This window comes from Pollachius pollachius (assembly GCF_949987615.1).
Source record: "Pollachius pollachius genome assembly, chromosome: 13".
Taxonomy (NCBI): Eukaryota; Metazoa; Chordata; class Actinopteri; order Gadiformes; family Gadidae; genus Pollachius; species Pollachius pollachius.
This window is the reverse complement of record NC_136946.1, coordinates 16,325,583-16,346,155: the sequence shown is the minus strand read 5'-3', so window position 1 is coordinate 16,346,155 and position 20,573 is coordinate 16,325,583. Positions and strand designations below refer to the sequence as shown.

General features: G+C 43.6%; 2 protein-coding genes across 2 annotated transcripts in view; one reads left to right on the top strand and one right to left on the bottom strand.

Moving 5' to 3' along the window:
• The window catches only part of gabbr1b (gamma-aminobutyric acid (GABA) B receptor, 1b), a gene marked incomplete at both ends in the record, with an annotated part of 52,217 nt that extends 48,782 nt beyond the window's left edge, over positions 1-3,435 (top strand). The window contains 2 exons of the mRNA XM_079750105.1: positions 1,944-2,087; positions 3,121-3,435. Coding sequence (XP_079606231.1) covers positions 1,944-2,087; positions 3,121-3,435 — 459 coding nt within the window. The remainder of the gene's footprint in view (positions 1-1,943; positions 2,088-3,120) is intronic.
• A 9,530-nt stretch (positions 3,436-12,965) lies between these two features.
• Positions 12,966-14,639, bottom strand: tnfa (tumor necrosis factor a (TNF superfamily, member 2); the record flags this gene model as incomplete). Its single annotated transcript, XM_079749799.1, has 4 exons — positions 12,966-13,561; positions 14,096-14,155; positions 14,262-14,298; positions 14,463-14,639. The coding sequence occupies 4 exons, from the start codon at positions 14,637-14,639 to the stop codon at positions 13,095-13,097; spliced, it is 741 nt and encodes a 246-aa protein (XP_079605925.1). The 3' UTR covers positions 12,966-13,094.
• Between the last annotated feature and the right edge of the window lie 5,934 nt (positions 14,640-20,573).

The window sequence follows — 20,573 nt, the reverse complement described above, 5'->3', positions numbered from 1 at the left end:
GGGTCATATGAGGCTACTGTACTATATAATATAGTCTACTATATACTGGTAGATTATAGGGTTATAGGAGGCTAGTGTACTATATAATATAGTCTACTATTTACTGGTAGATTATAGGGTTATAGGAGGCTAGTGTACTATATAATATAGTCTACTATATACTGGTAAATTATAGGGTTATAGGAGGCTAGTGTACTATATAATATAGTCTACTATTTACTGGTAGATTATAGGGTTATAGGAGGCTAGTGTACTGTATAATATAGTCTACTATATACTTGTAAGTTATAGGGTTATAGGAGGCTAATGTACTATATAATATAGTCTACTATTTACTGGTAGATTATAGGGTTATAGGAGGCTAGTGTACTATATAATATAGTCTACTATATACTGGTAAGTTATAGGGTTATAGGAGGCTAGTGTACTATATAATATAGTCTACTATTTACTGGTAGATTATAGGGTTATAGGAGGCTAGTGTACTGTATAATATAGTCTACTATTTACTGGTAGATTATAGGGTTATAGGAGGCTAGTGAACTGTATAATATAGTCTACTATTTACTGGTAGATTATAGGGTTATAGGAGGCTAGTGTACTATATAATATAGTCTACTATATACTGGTAAGTTATAGGGTTATAGGAGGCTAGTGTACTATATAATATAGTCTACTATATACTGGTAAGTTATAGGGTTATCGGAGGCTAGTGTACTGTATAATATAGTCTACTATTTACTAGTAGGGTCTAGGGTTATAGGAGGCTAGTGTACTATATAAAATATTGTTTTATATTAGGAGGGCCTAGGGTTTTGGTTAATAATTGGGTTGGCTTATTATTAAATTGACAGCAGACTGTCAATTTAAAATGTCAACCGAACATGTAGAAACCTAAGGTGGCGGTTCTATTTTTTATCACGCTAAAGTTTGTAACTGCAAATTCAATTCCATTAATATAATTATCTTTGAATAGGCCAGTTTAGATTGTTTGGGCTGTAAGGTTTGGTGTCTGGTGAGGCGTGAAAATAGAAGTGGAAATAACCTCATTAACATTGGCTGGTTACCTATAACATGCCATGTTACTGCAGTACTTTCGGCAGTAACAGGACCATGCTGATTGCAATCAGGCTAGAATGCTCCCTTATGGAGCAGGAGGTAAAGCCCCCCCCCCCCCCACCCCGAGAGTCTAGCTTGCATTTGATTGGCTACCGCAGATCGCCCCCCCCTTCCAAATCAGGAGAGGGCTCCCAGCCCCCCCCACCCTCCTCTCTCTCCATGTGAGCCCAGCATATGAAGCGTCAGCTGTAATGAATTGCCTTTCATCATAAGCGGTGGATTCGACTGGTCCCAGCCAATAGATATAAATTGCCCAATCACAGGGCAGATTGCCCACGCCCTGCCCTGTCTGCATTGATATTTAGCTATGGTATCACCAATTCTTTCCAATCAGTCGCTGTTAGTGTGTGTGTGAGTGTGTGACTTGCGTGATTGTAATTCAAAAAAATGTCATTGGCTGCCATTTTGACACTGACCCATTGCATTTATTCAGACAATGAAAAACCAAAGTCTACGTTTACGGTCAAGTATACACTGTCATTAAGCAACAACGTTGTTTGTGTATGAATGTGGGTGTGTTTGTTTGTGTCTATGCGTGTGTGTGTGTCTGTCTGTGCATTTGTGAGAGTGTGTTTGTGTCTTTGCATGCGATTGTGTGTGTCTGTCTGTGCATGCATGCCTGTGTGATGTGTGTGTGTATGTGTGAGTGCCTGTGTGTGTGTGTGTGTGTGTGTGTGTGTGTGTGTGTGTGTGTGTGTGTGTGTGTATGTGTGCCTGTGTGTGTGTGTGTGTATGTGTGTGTGTGTGTGTGTGTATGCATGCCTGTGTGATGGTGGCCGTGCCTGTGTGTGTGCCTGTGTGCCTGTGTGTGTTTGTGTGTGTAGATGCGCCGTCTGATCACCCGAGGGGAGTGGCAGTCGGACGCCCAGGAGACCATGAAGACCGGCTCGTCCACCAACAACAACGACGAGGAGAAGTCCCGGCAGCTGGAGAGGGAGAACAAGGAGCTGCAGAAGATCATCCAGGAGGTGACGCCGCCCTCCCATTGGTCCACTGTAGCCCCCTCCCATTGGTCCACTGTAGCCCCCTCCCATTGGTCCACTGTAGCCCCCTCCCTTTTGTCCACTGTAGCCCCCTCCCATTGGTCCACTCTACCCCCCTCTTCCCCATGCTTGAAACCACATGGCATGATATGACATATTTCTTATGGTCACAAGACATGTCTCTTACTGTTGCATGTCACATGATATCAAGACAAAGCATTGCTGTACTGGCTTGGATAGCGTGTTGTGGGTTCAGAAGGTGAGGTGATCTATCCAGAGGAAATACAGCGAGACAGAAGTCAAGACCAATTAAACAGGGATCAGCTGTTCATCACAGTCCCCCTGACTGTGCACAATACAACGTTAGGAGACAGAGATAACAAGGTAGAGAGAAAGGGAAAAAGAAAACAAAGTATAACAGCAGGTGCGGTCAAAAGAAGTAAGACACACAGTTTAATGGTTTTTCAACTTTTCCCTTTGCTTTAGACTTTTTAATGACGTATGTGTACATGTTTTAGGTCTGCTAAGCAAGAAAAATCTAAGTCTGAGCCAGGGGGAGTATTTGCTTCCACCGAGAACCCCCTTCAATAAGTGTGTGAAACTGCTTGTTTGCGCTCAAACTTTACTCCCGTTATAGTGAGACTTCAGACCAGGCAGTGGGCGGTGCTGAAGTGCAGTAGTCTCACCTCCCGGCTACCCGCAGTGTTTACAACGTCTCGGGGGGTTGAATTGGCTGATCAATTCGCGTTCCACCAATCGCAACAGAGTGGGCGTGCTGACCAATCACAGGAGACTGGGCTACTCGGGAGGGGGGCCTCAAAGCGTCACGATACTAAACAGAACGTTTTTGAAAATACGCTGTATTTGGTTTCACAGTAATGAACAGTGTGAGAACAATAAGGGGTATTTCAAACATACAGACATGTAAACCCTATTCTAGTAGTAACCCCAAAAGGCAACAATTAACCCTTAAGCAGCCTGATGTGTGACCTCTAACCCGAGCCCCGCCCCTCTGCAGAAAGAGGAGCGCGTGTCGGAGCTGCGGAGCCAGCTGACGGAGCGCCAGGCACTGCGCTCCCGGCGGCGCCCCTCCGCCGCCAGCGCCACGGTCGCCGCCAGCAACCAGAACCACAGCTCCCAGTCCCCCCAGTGCCACCACCCCTCCGACCCCAAGTCCCTGGTGCCTCCGCCCGGCTACCCCGCCCCCTCCACAGACAACCACGCCCCGCTGCCGCCCTCCTTCTCCACCGCCACCAGCCTCTACCAGACCGCCGACGCCAAGATGGGCCGCAACAACTGCCACACCGGCCGCCTGCAGCTGCTCTACAAGTGACCCCGCCCCCCCGCGGCAGGGGTCCGGGCGGAGCCTCAGGTGGGGCGGGGGAGGGAGGAGGCTAGGCTTCGAGTTGGATGGTGAAATTGTCTTTGTTCCGATAAAATGACAAAAAAAAAACTGTTTCTACCGCTTGCGTATCCCGGTCGCATGACGATAACAATAGGGGTTTCTGTTTTCATTGAACTTGATCGGCGGCTGCGATTGGCCCGGATGAAGACTTTGCACCCATGACTATGGAAGTAAATCTGTGCCATCGGATTTTGAAAATAAAAAGCCATTGAATTCTAAGCACTGAATATTTATGCATTGAATTAACCTATCCGGATTTTTCGCCTCTGAATATAACTCTTTACCTTTTTCAACAAATCAATTTCACATTTATTTTTCATTTTTGATGTATGAAATTCAGTGTTAACATCCGGTGACCCAAGGAAGAGCAATCCATCCTAGATGCTAGATCGCGGTCAAGCAAGGAGAGCGGTTCTTTCTTTCTTGATACAAGCGTTAATTCTAAACACCATTTTACACAGTAGCCTATAATAGGAAATGCTCAGAGGTAAATCAACGTCATTAAACACTGACTAGCTTTTTATGGGGAGAGAAGCAACGGTGGTGGACCTTACTAAACGCCCTATCCATTGTATCGGTCTGTAAAATGATAATCAAAGTAAATGAAATGTATTTATTAAGCACATTTAATATCGAGGGGGGGGGGATCTTATCTTTTATTTATGTTTTTGATAGAATGCACACCGTTTTAGTTTTAGTTCTTCAGTATGAAATAAACTATGAGCTAATGCCTGTATGTGAAATGTGTGTGATGCAGTAACCTGTCTGGATTTACCTGCAGCGTAAGGGTAATTGGAGTAGGTTAGGGAGACCAATTTATTAGGGCACCAATTTGATGCGATCCGAGGTCCCTTTGCCTACGTTTGGTGTGGTGCTGGGGCGATCTGAAGCCCGCTGCCCACTTTCCAACGAGAGCACTTATATTCAGAGGCAAAAAATCTAGATACGTTATTTCAATGCATAAATATTCAGTGCTTATAATTCAATGGCTTTTTATTTTCAAAATCTGATTGCACAGATTTACTTCCATACATGACCAGACTCTCTCCGCTCCCTCGCGCGCTCACTCGGAGTGGAGATCACAAAAAGTGTGCCACAATTTACTGCTCATCGATTGCTTTCCAAGAGAAGGGCGTCGGCCTGCTCACATCGTCCAATCCCAAAGCTTGCTCTGCCGTCAGCCTCTGTGGCCGTGCTCTCACCCCGTTGCTCGACCAATCCGAATCAGAGGAGGTAGTATCTCTTATTCATCAGCGAGTGTGTGTCATTACATGATGTTTACCCTAAGCCCTGTATCCTGGTGTGGGAGGATAGTGCTTCTGACTGTGCCAAAGGGCCCACGGCCCACTGCAGCTTACGGAACGGGTAAGCTGCCCCTCGATGCTGAGGATGTCCTCAGCATCGAGGCGTCCTGTCAAGCTGTTGTCAGGGTTAAAGATGTTGATGTGTGTGAGATTTGTCTGTATTATCTCTGTTCAAAGAGACGTGTCGTGGTTCACTCACCGAATGGCCTCCTCTGTGGCGGTAAAGGGAGAACGTGGTGGCTCCGGGCTCATGGGGGGGTCTTGGCTCATGGGGGGGTCTTGGCTCATGGGGGGGTCTTGGCTCATTGGGAGGGGCGTGGCTGAGGGCAGCTGCGGCCCTGTGTCAAGTGGGCTGGAGGCGTGCCACTGGACGTGGCTCTGTGGAAGCATCAATCAAACCCCTTTCAATTTCTTGGTGGTGAATCTTGTTCACAGCTGTTGTTTTTACCAGCTCTCTCTTCTCCCTCGATCATCGATCACTTTGCCAAAACTCAATGTGTGCGTCAGCATAGACCAGCATACTGTCCTACCCACATGGCCAGCGTCCTCGTGGCTGAACCAAGCTCTACATGTCATGGCACCGGACCCTAGTTATGTACTGATGAGGGCTGATCTTCTTTGGCTTCCTGTTTAAACCCTGGGTCTTGTGCTGAAGAGTGACTCTTCCTTCCATCCCTGCGGAGCGGTATGGCCTCTACAGGTACCTCTGTTTTAGAAAGACCTCATTGTTTTTTAACAGTGGATAACGAAGAGGAATGGATGCTTTTACATGTCACCCAAAATCCCCTTGTGAACCTCAGACGGGTCTAATTGGTTTTGCTTTCTCTGCCTCTTTGCTTAGCTCCTTTTTCTTAGTGTGATGACATAAGGAGATTTCTACTTGTTTTCTGAAAAAGTACAATTCTCCAGAAACTTTCCAGAAACTTTTATTTTGGTTCCTCAGTGACTGTTTTTGACAGTATTAATGTTACTGTGGCTCTCCAACCTGTTGTGGTCCACAGCCCGGTACAGACAGTGTCCATCACACATCACAATGCCATGTGAACAGTGCCAACGCCAGGTCATCAGCACCTCTCAACACATCCCTCTGGAGACGGCCTCTCCATCCCTCTGTGTATCAGTGACCTGGACGGTCTCTCCATCCCACTGTTAATCACTGTACTGGATGGTCTCTCCATCCCTCTGTTAATCAGTGACCTGGACGGCCTCTCCATCCCTCTGTTAATCAGTGACCTGGACGGTCTCTCCATCCCTCTGTGTATCAGTGGACTGGATGGTCTCTCCATCCCTCTGTTAATCAGTGACCTGGACGGTCTCTCCATCCCTCTGTGTATCAGTGGACTGGATGGTCTCTCCATCCCTCTGTTAATCAGTGACCTGGACGGTCTCTCCATCCCTCTGTGTATCAGTGGACTGGACGGCCTCTCCATCCCTCTGTTAATCAGTGTACTTGACGGTCTCTCCATCCCTCTGTATATCAGTGCACTGGACGGTCTCTCCATCCCTCTGGCTGTATATCAGTTTACTGGACGGTCTCTCCATCCCTCTGGCTGTATATCAGTTTACTGGACGGTCTCTCCATCCCTCGCGCTATGTATCAGTGTACTGGACGGTCTCTCCTCCCTCTGCATATCAGTTTACTGGACATCTCTCCATTCCTCGCGCTGTATATCAGTGTACTGGACGGTCTCTCCATCCCTCTGTATATCAGTGTACTGGACGGTCTCTCCATCCCTCTGTACACAGTGTACTGGACGGTCTCTCCATCCCTCTGTATATCAGTGTACTGGACGGTCTCTCCATCCCTCTGTATATCAGTGACCTGGACGGTCTCTCCATCCCTCTGTATATCAGTGTACTGGACGGTCTCTCCATCCCTGTTTATCAGTGACCTGGACGGTCTCTCCATCCCTCTGTATATCAGTGTACTGGACGGTCTCTCCATCCCTCTGGCTGTATATCAGTGTACTGGACGGTCTCTCCATCCCTCTGTATATCAGCGTACTGGACGGTCTCTCCATCCCTCTGGCTGTATATCAGTGTACTGGACGGTCTCTCCATCCCTCTGTATATCAGTGTACTGGACGGTCTCTCCCTCCCTCTGTATATCAGTGACCTGGACGGTCTCTCCATCCCTCTGTATATCAGTGTACTGGACGGTCTCTCCATCCCTCTGTATATCAGTGTACTGGACGGTCTCTCCATCCCTCTGTATATCAGTGTACTGGACGGTCTCTCCCTCCCTCTGTATATCAGTGTACTGGACGGTCTCTCCATCCCTCTGTATATCAGTGTACTGGACGGTCTCTCCATCCCTCTGGCTGTATATCAGTGTACTGGACGGCCTCTTCAAGGCCTAGGATTTCCTCTAGCTTGACTCTAGCGTAGCAGCCTGGTGTTACATGCGTGTGTGTGTGGTAGAAACAACTTGTTATATGACTGTGAATAAGTTGGAGTTCCTTCCAAGCACTTAGGAATGAAGAAGGAGGCAATTTGGGCTGTTTGGAGGAAGCATAGGACTCGTCCGACAGACAATCTCAAGTCGTCCTTTGTAAATAATATACGTTTGTAAACTATCTCTGCTGTAAGGCATTTCAACAGTCAACAATGGCAGATATAATAGTGGCATCCGTACAGATGAGAAGTATGCACAATGTTGATGATAATGTACATGGTGAAGATTAGGCAGTATTTATATCCTTGAACATGCGTTTACCAGCTGTATCTTGTGTGGTACCGTATTTGAAATATATTTCTATATGCTAATTCATAACGTCGGAGATTATTTGAAATGCTAAGAAAATGAATAAAAGTCCTTTTTTTTGCAGAATGTTGTCATGAATATTTATAGTTTTTAATGATGTAAGGATTACAGCTATGCGTTTTTGAGCTTTAAAGGCTATGCCGAGATACTGTATCTATAAATATAAATTCAGACTAGAATCTTTGGAAAGAAATTAAAGTGTATTCCCCTCACACGAACAGGAGCTAGGCTACTGGATTTAGCTCTGCACGCCAATGGAGGCGGCTAACGGAAGGCACATGCAAACCCAGCGGACGTCCCTCCTGGACGCCAACGATGCATTCAGCAGGAATCGACTGTTCTGAATCTTGGTTAAACTGGACCACACTGCCGGCCCCCTACAAGGTAGTGGGGTTTTCACTATGTGCTGCAGTAATGGATCTTTCCAATAGGTGTGGTATTCAGAGTGGCGTGGGCTACCAGATCACGTAGTAGCGCAGGAGGCCCAGTCGGGGCTTTTGCAGTACAGTCACATCTTTTCCACACAGTCAGAATCACAGATAAACCAGCAGGAGGCTTAGGTGTCTTGTGTAAGACTCTAAACATCCGGAAAAGTACACACCACAAACCACCAGGCCATGAGACTTGAGGGGGTTTCCCTTAGGCCGAAACTGATTGTTTCTAGTTCTTAGACACCTGACTAACTTTGAAGCAATTTTTTTGGTTGAAATGGATGAGACGATTTGGCATTACCTGCAATATATCACACTATGTAGTAACCTACCTAAAACTTAAAAGTCGTACAACGCATTAAATTACCATATATGTCGATGTTATTGAGCCACAATGTTTAGAATAGTATGATTAAAAAAAAACAATCAATGTGGTCTATATATCATACTATTATAATGAATGGCCTAAAGATACAATAAAAGGCATATGACATAATCTTACAAATGAATTCCGAGTCAAAGATTACAAAGTGTGAGGCATTGTGTTGACACTGTATTCAAAACTCATTGGAGGTGTGAAGCGATGTGTCATAAAGTCCTTTTCCAGTTGAAATGAGTTATCACACACGTCTTACATTTACTCCCTTGCAGCCAGAGGTGTAGCACAAAAGTCTCGGCCCTATTCAAAAGCATTCTCTGTGGGCCCCCTTCCTCTCTGATCCATGTATCTCACGCATCTTATATCTAATTGGGCAAATTTCACCGGTAGCCTCCATCCATAAGTGTGGGGGTTGGGTTGGCCGAGCAAATTTGTTCCAAAAATCCCTCTTAATAAGACTCAGTAAATAAGCCGCAGAAAACACCTCTTCTTCGTGGTACAGACACAAAAGCACCCAATCTGGTTGTTTTAGGTGAGGAAAGGGTTTTGCTAGATCTTGATGTTCTGTTGGAGCTGTGTCCCTTGGATTATCACTTATTTGCTCTTTACACCAACTGTCAAAGTATACCTTATTATCCCAGAGTTGGGAAATTTGTTTGGTCAAAGTGCAGCACATTTAAGACACATAGGCATTCAAATAGGTAGCCCTCCCTACACACACACACACACACACACACACACACACATACACACCCCCCCACACACACACACACATACACACATTAACAACAACATTTAGGAATAAATAGTTAGGTATGAATACAAACTCCCAACCTCCCCCAATTACACTTCAGTCAACCAGTAGCAGGCTTGAAACACACAGGCTTAAAACAACATTCCAAATTGAATTAAAAATAAAAAAAGAAAAACACAGTTTTGCAAGAGTGGACAATACAATTCATTGTCTTGACCCGTGCCTTTCATTGAAAAGTCTAATAGCAGAGGGGACAAATGACACGCTTAACCCTTTGGTTTTAATTGACCTCTGCAGCAGCCTGTTGCTGCCACAATTTCTGAGTTGCAACCTAGATAAGAGGTGGGTATGATCACTAAGTATCTGTAAAAAAAAACATCTGCTGTTGTAATTTTTTTTACCTTAGACATAGTACATATCTCAAATTTGAGTTGGTCATCAATTTCAATTCCTAGGTTTTTGTAGCTACTAATCCTCTTAATTGGTTTGTCATTAACAATGCTTTTAGGGATCTCACTTTTATGACGTCTAAAATCTATTACCATTCTTTATATTTGCCAGCCAGGAAGTTTTCTTTACACCCTTTGGTGAAGTCACTCACCTCTTCTGCAAAGCTGGTTAGCGCTGAGCTATCTGGTTCCTTAACCCTACTCATCATAGTATTCTCTCTGTTAGCAGAAGTAGGCCCCAGTCACTGCAATAGAGGAAGCTGCGTTTTCAGCACCACCATTCTTAGTCAGCATTTCTAGGGCCCTAGTTTTCCATGCCAGTGCCTTCGGAACGCTAGTTTATTTTTCCTAGAGTGGCAAATTAAACTCATGGGTAACTCAAGAATACTGCATGGAACATGATGAAACACAAACCGTAGCTAATGACTGAACTTCCAAATATCTAAAAAGGACCTAAACATACCCAAACCCAAACTCTAAACTTAACCATCTCTCACCTAATACTTCGACTTAATCATCTCTAACCTAAGACCTAAACTGAACCAACTATAACCTAAAACGTAATCTTAACCATCTATAACCCAATACCTAAACTGAACCAACTATAACCTAATGCCTAAGCCTAACCATCTCTAACCTAATACCTAAACTTAGCTATCTCTAACCTAATACCTAAACGTATACATATTTGTACTTCTCTCTAACCATCTCTCTAACCAAAAAGCTTACTTAATTTTACCATTTGCAACCTAATACCTAAACTTAACCATTTTTAACCTCATCATACCTCAACCATCTAACCAGATAAAATGTGCTTTTTATTAATGTAAACCTTTATCGAAAAGTGATTTTCAATGCCATCCTGGGGAGAAAAAAGCCTCTCTTGAGAGTCTAAAAGGCCAACAGAATGCGTTTCTGAAACTGTGACCTCCCCTACTGCATAGAGAGTGAAAGACTAGAAAGACGTGATGCTGTTCTGTTAGGGTGCACTGTTAAAACGACTCTCGACATTTCATCCGGAAATATTTCATTTACACTATTACCAAAGATTTTACAGTACAACACTATTATCACAATAATATTATTATATTACATTATTGAAGAATGATACTGTCACATGACAACGAGTTTGAATACTGAAAGGGAAAGAAAACGCTCATGTATTCTACAGTTGAACAGTTATTTTGGGTCTTGCAAAGCTAGGGTGCATTTCAGTTTTATTCTTGACTAAAATGTGTGAACCGCTGGAGTAGTTAAACAGGGGAACTTCATCTGAGATCAGCCCACTTGTACCATATGGTGCCTGTTGGGGGAATTTTTTGAAATGTATTCAAAACGTAACTAAGAGTAAACTGAAAGAGTTCATTGCAAAAATGATAAGAAAGTATAAAAGAAAAGCTGTCTCTGCACAGAGAGGCCTTCAACACGACCAGCGCACATGGTTAAAGCGCTGGAGTGAGCCCCGAACAGGGGCCTCCTCCAGGGTTACAGCAGGGGAACGCCTTTAAGGGCCCCACTGCAAACAGGAAGGCCCTACTCCCTCAGCCATCTAGGATGGAGCTCATGGTATAGCTATGAATTAGCCAAGGCTGTCCATGTCCCCCAACCCAAGGCAGAGGAGCACGGTGCCAACTGGCAACAATAGATAATGACTGAGAGCTTACAGCGTCTTAGTGTCTTGAGAAAAACATGTCTTATGGAAATCTCCATTACCAGCCCGATGTGTGTGTTTTTTATAAAGACTTAACGATTTTCACGACTGCATTATTTGAAGCCCATATACAGAATTTCTCCTGCTAGAACAGGGGATTACAAAGAGCCTTCACCGTTACAGGGGCTGTACGCAAGTGTTGAGAGTTTCCGTTTTCCCTTTTTCACCCTGAAATGTTGGTTGCCATTTCATTGTCGCCCACCAAGCCTCTACGATCTAATCACCGACATGCACTCACACCAGGAGAAAACGCGGTGAACATGACTACCGCAAACCTCAGTTTAACGGCTGTTTGGGCAGTTCGAAGGTAGAATGCACATTTCCTTTTCTTGCTTTTAAGACCGTCTTTGAATTGTCTATTTTCAAATATCAGGGACATCTTCTCTCCCAAACAACTAGTAGACAGTTGTTCCATCTTTAGGCTGCCAGACACTCTCTGTCCTCTTTCACCGACCAGGCAAAATATAGATCAACACCATGTTAATACATCAAAGGGTCCATACCATACGTAATGATCTGAATCTTGAGAAAGTACACAGATCACAAAAGTAGCCAATCAGCGCCCTCACTCGATCATTGCAACATGGCGCCAGCCTTATGGTGGTCGGCTGGCAATTGCCAGACCAAGCTCAATCGTAGATTGCACGTTGGCCTAGGGAGGCTGCTGTCATTTTCTTCAGCACAAGAGGCGTGATCAACGGCCCAGTTCAAACGATTCTGTACGCAATTGGCTGCTTGCCGTCGCTTCGCTGTCGTCATTGTGTTAAACCAGCCAATAGCACGCCAGGGGGAAACGCCAGCTTGGTGATTGTCTCCCGCAAAAACGTATCGGAAGCAGAAAGAAATCTATTGCTCTTCTCCAGACCCTTCTGCAGGGCGATTTCAAATCGCCGGAAGAATGGGCTGGGGGTACCCAGTCTATAATTGGGTGCCTTCATGCTGGGTTGAAGTGTGTCTTGGTTGTGGCTCCTTGGTACATTAGACTCTTCTCAGCATTAGAACAGACCCATGGTTCAATCCAGGCTCATTATCGCATTAGAGGAAGTCACTGTCACTCAGGGAACAGAGCACTGAGACTGCAGGGGTCTCTTGAAGATGCCCTTATCTAATGTGTGTAATGGCATGGGTACCATGGCTTTCATATTTGCACAAAGAAATGAGCTGCAAAATTCATTGAAGTTTTTTATTGTCTTTAATTTTCAATAAAAAGTCCTGCCGCATAAAAAGATATTACAAAAATAGATCAAATCATATATAAATAAAGAACACGTGATAAATAGTCATTCATAAATCATAAATAGGCATTCATAAATAATAAATAATAAATATAATGCATTAAATAAATTGATAATAATTTAAAACACCAAAATAAATTAAAAGTCTTAAATTGTACTGTAAATTGTAAACCGATAAAAAATATATATATTAGGACTCTTAGTGAGAAAGCACCACATTCATTATTATACATTCATATCAAAATGTGCCATGTTTCTTGGCATTACGGATTTATGTCTGTAAACATTTTACAGAGAGACGGTTGTACATGGTACATTCATTATAACAATAGAGCTCTAAGTTGTAGGCCTATGGTACATTGTGTCACTGTAGGCCTGAATTGCTTTAAAATTGCTTCGGTTCAAAGTGATTTTTTAAGACAAACGTCCATCGCTCTGAATCCACCCCATCAAGTGCTCGCCATAACGACCCCTTTCACCCAACTCCTCGTTCAAGCCTTTTGTTCTTGATGTCTTTTCAACGCTCTCCCTCACGCATCCACCGTGCATACGGGGTCGACTCACAGAGCAAACACCCCGAAGAACGTCTTGCCGTTCCTCGACACCACGCTGGGCAGAAACTTCTTGCTGACCACGGTCTTGAGCCGGTCCCCGGCGTTCAACTGGAACACGGCGCCCACGTACACGGCGCTGAACCACTTCCCCCCCGCCCTGGTCCCCGCGCCACCGGGGGGCGCCTGCTGGCAGGCGGTGTGGCCCGAATGCAGGATGGTCTCGTAGTCCTCGGGGCTGTCGGAGTACGAGTCGGACCATCGGTCCACCATGTAGGTCAGGTGCACCATCTCTGCCCGCTTGTGGTCCTGCGCCTGGCAGCTGAGCTGGAAGGAGGCCTGGCTGTACACAAAGTAGAGGCCGTTGGCCGGGACCACCACCTCGTTGTCCTCCAGCCGCAGCCCGCCCACCGAGTGGTACTGGTCCACGTTGGTCTCCCACTGCACAGAGCTGCTCAGCGACTGGTTGTACACGCCTGTGAGGTGGACACAGGGGGATGCATGTTATTAAGGCTGTTCTGGGGGGGGGAAAGGACCGCATGTTTAGGCCAGTGAATGACCAGGGCCCTGGGACCACGAGGGCGATGGCGATGGGAGAACATCAGCCGGGCAGGCCAGTGTCCCAACGTGCCCTCAGTCCGCCCACTCAACCCGTCTGAGGCCAAATGGGTCTCAGTCTGGACCACGTGTCTTCCTTAAACTCAACAGCTACGGTCCTTTAGCATCATTCTATATTATATATATATATATATATATATAGGCTACATCTCTCTGTGGTTTAGACTGCTCAGCAGCAACAAATATACATGATATATATTACACATTACATTATATATTCAAGAAGATCCTCAAAGTCCTATTTCACGTCCCCGGTTTACGTTTGTAGCTATAACAAAGCAGAATTCCCCCATGGAACCCGCTCACCAAACCCTGGGTCGTACCACTGGGGGGGGCTGCAGGTTCCACTGGGAACATGGGAACACTATAGGTGATGGGAGGAAGGCGCTTACCTTCCAGATGAATGGCAGCCCTCACGCTACTTGATATCTGCCTTAGATTTCGGGTGAGACCTGAAAAAGAGACGAACGATTCTTTAGGATAAAGCATAACTCAACTCCAGACTGGCAAAAGAAATAAGACATTCAGCAATGGACCAAATGAAGGAATAATTCTTACCATTCATTTCCGATGTATGGCTTTGCTCCTGTGCCTCCTAAAATAAAAACGAGAGAGAAAAAGAGTTAGATCTCCGTATGATTGTCGCCCTGTGCCGGATACACAATACACACACACACACACACACACACACACACACACGCACACACACACACACACACACACGCACGCACACACACAGAATGTGTTTCATGGGCTTACCTTGATGTGCAAGGTGAAGCAGAGGACTCCGGCGACACACAGCCCGACGGCCAGCAGCGCTGCCCCACACTTCCAGCCTGAGTGACAGGCGGCCCGCGTCCTCGCCGCGGTCTGATGGGGCTCCTGGAGCTCCGAGGGTTCCGCTGCTGCCATCTTCACTCTGCAATCACTGTCCATTATGTTCGCCGCACTGTTCACGGTTATCCCAACGTAGTAAAGTCGGCTGTATCAAATGCTCTCTCTGACACGTTTTAAGAGTGTTTAGGAGCTGTGACTCTCTGACTGTGCTCCTGTCGCTATTTGTGTGCTTGATTGATCGACACTGGCTCCCGTACACTCTTTTAAACGCGACATTTCCAAACAGGGAAACTCCGTTGATGTCACTTGTCAAGTGAGAGGGCTCGATAAGGAAGGAGAAACCACCCCCCTAACCACACACCGATACACCCGCGCTAAAAAATGTATTGTTGGTGTAGAAAATTATTTCTTCTATTCTATTCTCATCTATTTTTTTATTTGCGCCGGGCAAAACAAATTCCTTCGGGTTTAATATAGGCCTACTCAATTAAATGAATTGTAGTGAGTGTTATTTGGACATAATGTTTCATTTAGGCTAATCTAGGTGAATTAAATCTTGACATTGAACTTAAAGGAATTAATATTTAGTCAGTTCAGTTTATTCTATTGTCAAGTTTTTTTTTTATGATGCATCAACACAAAACTTATCGCAAAATCATGGACATATATCAGTGCATTCAGCAATTCTTAAGATAGTAAAAAATATTGTGTCCTTTTGTTATATTACTTATTGAAATATTATTATCTGTTATGGAAAGTGAATTTGGTTACTAAACAATGACTTCAACCGTTCTGAAGACAATTCAGTTGTCAAAGTTGGACCACTTAACCACGTGTAAGCAGGTCTCCAAATGGTTAAGTACCACTTTGACCACAGGGGGCGCTACAACTTGCTGTCAAAGTTAAACGATCAACGCCATTATTCAATCAATCACAAGTCTGCTTACTGGTCCCATGGCATGAACAATTCACTTAATGAGGTTTTCTAACATTAATATGAGTTCCCCTAGCCTGCCTATGGTCCCCCAGTAGCTAGAAATTGCCTCAGGTGTAAAACGAGCACTAGCTATCCTGCTCTGCCTTTGAAAAAACAAAGCTCAGACGCGCCGATTTGGAATTTTTCCCTGTATGCCGTTATACCGGGACATGTTACTTCCCCTTTCTCTGCTTTGCCCAATGAGCTACGACTGTGCGAGCACCGTGTGTGTGTGTGTGTGTGTGTGTGTGTGTGTGTGTGTGTGTGTGTGTGTGTGTGTGTGTGCTAATCCACACACTGTAATGCAAGCGTTGTACACTTCTTTGTTATTTGGATAACCCTTCTGCTGTTAGTGTTACGGCGCATAACACATCGGGTTCTCTGACCTCTCTGGTATTTTCACAACGAGACTCGTAGTGGGGGTTATCTCAGCCGTGGTTGAGAAGGAATTGGGGGGGAAAGGAACTTTGGCTTTGACTCCCTGAAGTACATGAACCACGACATGGAGGAGAGAGGGATTGACCACGATCGTCCCCCGCCGGAGCCCCGCCGCCCACTGTCGAGGCAGCGGGGCAGCGCCGAGGCACCACTGCCCCGCGGAGGTTTTTGCCCTGCAGCGGTGGTGGTGCCTCGTAGCAGCGGGCACCGGGGCTCCGGCGGGAAACAATCACGGGAAACAATCACAGGCAGCAGTCCCTTTCTCCTCCATGTCGCAGTACAGTCTACTTCAGATTGATGTGGAAGTGGAAGAACCAGAGGCGCGTTCTCCAAAGCGGTCGTTTGAGATTCATAATATCGTCTGGGGGCGCACACAGCTTTTGGCCATGATGATGTATATTATATGATATAGATATCTATGTATGATATGATATTATTTAGATATAGAGCTCCAGGACTCGGAGTGTTCTGGAATATTTACAGAACACGGCCAAAAGCTGTGTGCGCCTCGCCATTGCGATGCATCCACTTTAAACACAAGTGCATGGTGGCCGCAAGCTGCTTAGGGCCACACCCCCACCCTCCACCTTGACCCGCCTCTAAAAAATGGCAGGTTTGTGGAAAGCTCATTGTGGGACTGGCTCGTTGTGGCTGTAATTCTGCACCAAGGCAGAATTTCTTGAATGTCTTCAAATACTGTATTAAAGGCCCACTAACACCTATATATATGAATCCATAAAGTAGCATGCCATGGGACCTTTAAAAACGGACCAGGGGCTTGGATCATAACGTGCTTTAGCATAAGCTGTGCTAGCATTGTCATGAGAATAGCATGTTTAAAGAGAATTGCGCATACAACAAGTTGAATCATTCAACCACATGCATTAACTTAAAATCTTACCCATGCGACATGTCTAAGAGTAATATTTCTTTGTACCTGACATCTCAGGTTAAATTTAGTTTGGGTTCATTAGACGGAAAATTATTAATCGACTAAATCACTCTCATAGACCTTAACCTTTCCTTATAAGGTGTTGTTATACGTTTCTTGTGGGATGATATCATCATCTTTATCACACACGATCATACCTCAGCTTCCGTGCGGTTAAACTTGCCTTTAGGCCCGTGACTCGGCAAACTGCAACACAGCTACCGATGCAACCTTGCTTTGGTTATTCAGATTTCTTAACCCTAAGAGCAAATTGTGTTACAAGAACCTCTATAGGCCATCTGGCCTAGTTTTGGTTTATGTTTTATTTGAGATTGGTTCAGAAGTAATGTTCATTATTTTTATTGCATGCATAAAGTATGATTCTGCATTATTAATAAACATCATTCTATTGTCAATGTGTATTGGTGATATTGCAAGTTGGCCTACAATGTTATTCCAATAGCAATTGCAGTATTATTTAGCGTAGGCCTATATTATATAGCACATGTAATACCACTCTGATTAAATAATCATTCAATATACTTTCACTGTACTCAAAATATATTAGTAGACCACTTCATCTTCTACTACTCCTTTTTAAAAGTGGCTCATTTCAGGCATTGAACAATGTCATTTCAGGCATTGAACAATATGAAAATAAACATAAAATGTAACATCAGTATATTCAATGGTTCCAAATTAGGTTAATATAGATACATTTATAACGTCATGACATAATGACATGACATAAATTGACGTGACGTTAAATTATATTGCGTCAGATTAGCTGCAACACCAATAGTACTGTTCAAACCACAGACATTATGAGGAGGGCTTAATATAGGTCATATGAGGGGAGGCTGCTTGCACGGAAGATGGAAGATGCACACATCCAAATTCCGTGGTGTCATTTCAAATAGGTCGGACCCCAGCGTCCTGTGATCTGTTTACATTCAAATACAGTGATCTGCTTCGATGACTTATATACAACTTAAAGCAGCCCAAATGACCTTGTCACACAGTCGACCCAGCTTTAGGTCAGAACCAAGGGCGTAGGAACCGGGGGGGACGGAGGGGACGTGTCCCCTCCAATATCGGAGACAGGCGCATTTGTCCCACCATAAAATTATACCGGATCTGTCAGGTTTCCGATATGTGTCCCCCCCAATGTTAAACTCATTCCTACGCCCCTGGTTAGAACCGTAGTGAAGATGGTCTATCACGCCATCATTGTTCCCCTAAAAATAGAATACTGTATTATTACATCAGGGTTTTTTGGTCACCATGAATCACTGGGCAAATGGAAAGCGGAACAGCTTTGTCAGCTCTTTGCCTTGTGAGTTTCTAGGTGTGAAGCAGCCATGTCCTGACAGGTTTTTCAGTATGGAAGTTTCTCAGTTCCCCTGTTGATAAACTGTGTGTGTGTGTGTGTGTGTGTCTGTGTGTGTGTGTGTGTGTGTGTGTGTGTGTGTGTGTGTGTGTGTGTGTGTCTGTGTTTGTGTGTGTGTGTGAGTGTGTGTGTGTGTGTGGGGGGGGGGGGGGGGTATCAGTATGTTTCGGTAATGGTAAATTAATGTTAAATGAAAGTATCATTCATATCAATACCGTAAATGAAAGTTTTATAACACCTTATTCATGCTTCCCTCCTCTTCACATTATCCACTGCGGGTGTATGGCAGGGGACGGTGATTTCTATAAATACATCAATTCACTGAAGTACAACTGAAGGGGAGATCCCCTGCTCTGGCGTAATGGCTGAGTAAGACTGCTAATGTTTATGTGTGTAAAGGAGCAGAACTTCCGTTCTACATCGGAAGGCCGTGCAGAAACCACACAGTTTCTGCAAATACTACATGCATTTGTATTTGCTAATCTGTGCAAATGCAAGGGGAAGCATCTGAAGAATAGCTTCACCAAAGGCAGATACCAGGCATTGGAACCCCGTTCCACCAGACATTTGAACCCTGATTCCTGCCAGACATTGGAACCCGGATTCATACCAGGCATTGGAATCCATTTGCAACATGTTCAGAGAAAGTATTGTGCACGTACAGTATTTGACAAGATGATAAATAGATGATATAATGAATTAATTCGGCACTGTAGGCCCTAATAGATTCTTTGCAATTTCACTTGTACAACATTGAAATTATACAGGAATGTACTGAAATAAACATAATTCTGTTCTTTATATAAGTAGTCATTATATTTCCTAAAGGCTATTGACTAGCATGGTTATACATTATTGTTTTCTTTTAGGGAACAGACAGAAATTGTCACATTACATTTATATTTAGCAGGAAGTATGATCATTCAAAACAAAACGGTTAACTGAGGAAGTGAAAACTAGGATATTTCTTCCAAACATTCAATGCTCTTTTACTCTGTCACATGCTCACGTCTTGAGGTGATTTATGGTTTTCAGCAACATCGGAAAACTGAAAAAACGAAAAACAAGCTTGGAACATCACTACATATTTTTAATACTAATATAAGTAACAGGCCTTATACTACTACTGCTACCATAATAATAATAATAATAATAATAATAATAATAATAATAATAATAATATTAATATTAATAATAATAATCATTATTATACTAGTCACTATATACTATATATGTATTAATCAATAACTAATAATACAAATAATACTTATATTATTATAATTATAATTATTACAATTATTAGGTATATGTGTACCTAATAATAATCTGTGTATTTATTGTTGTTTGTTATTATTAATATTATCATTATTATTATTATTATTATTATTATCATTATTATTATTATTATTATTATTTTTTAATACATTTTTAAGTGAATGAAACCTGATAGCCACAATACACATTAATGCGTAGAACTCATTTATAACAATGAAAAAAAGTATTATCGTTATGCAGACGTGCACACTGAATTATAAAAGGATGAAAGAAGATTTTAATCCCTTGTGGTATTGTATTTCAGGTATGACTCGGAGAGGTAAATGTTCAACACGTGGTTTATTCAGAGACACAAGGTAACTTTAAATGCAGCATCTCTCGAACACAGGTAAGAATTCATCTTAAATTGGAAATGGCTGGAATGGTAAATAAGCCACGCCTACACGTTTTAGTCTAGCCAGGTTAACCGTCGGTCTGTTTTGGCCTGCAGGGCGGAATTGGCAAGAGACCATGCTAGCAGGGTCTGACTTATCTCAAACCCATACAACTGTGTATGGTTTTGTGTTCACCACTTTATGTGTAGAAGAAGCTATTCGGGACTTGTGTTAGCGTAACAAACATGTGGTCCAATATGAGGTACTGATGTTTGCTTGAATATCATGTGGTCTATAAAGTTGATAATTGATTAATCACAGCAGACGTTCTTTACATTTCCTTTGCCACTTGGAATTAACTTCCTTCCTTCTGCCAGGCTCCGTTATACTTAGCAGATAGAGTCGGTGAAGGTTGTTCATAAGCAATTCAATTGAATTTATGGATGTCAATTTCTGCACGGAGCCCTTTAAAGGACAATGGACTAAAACACGTTGCGCCTGTATATTCAGCTAAAATGAAATGTTGCAGCGCCATCTAGTGTCCGGTTTTCTTTCAAAGATATTTAGAGATTTGTTTAAATTGTAGGCGAACGACCTCATCAATAATAACACTAATTATTATTATTATTATTATTATTATTATTATTAT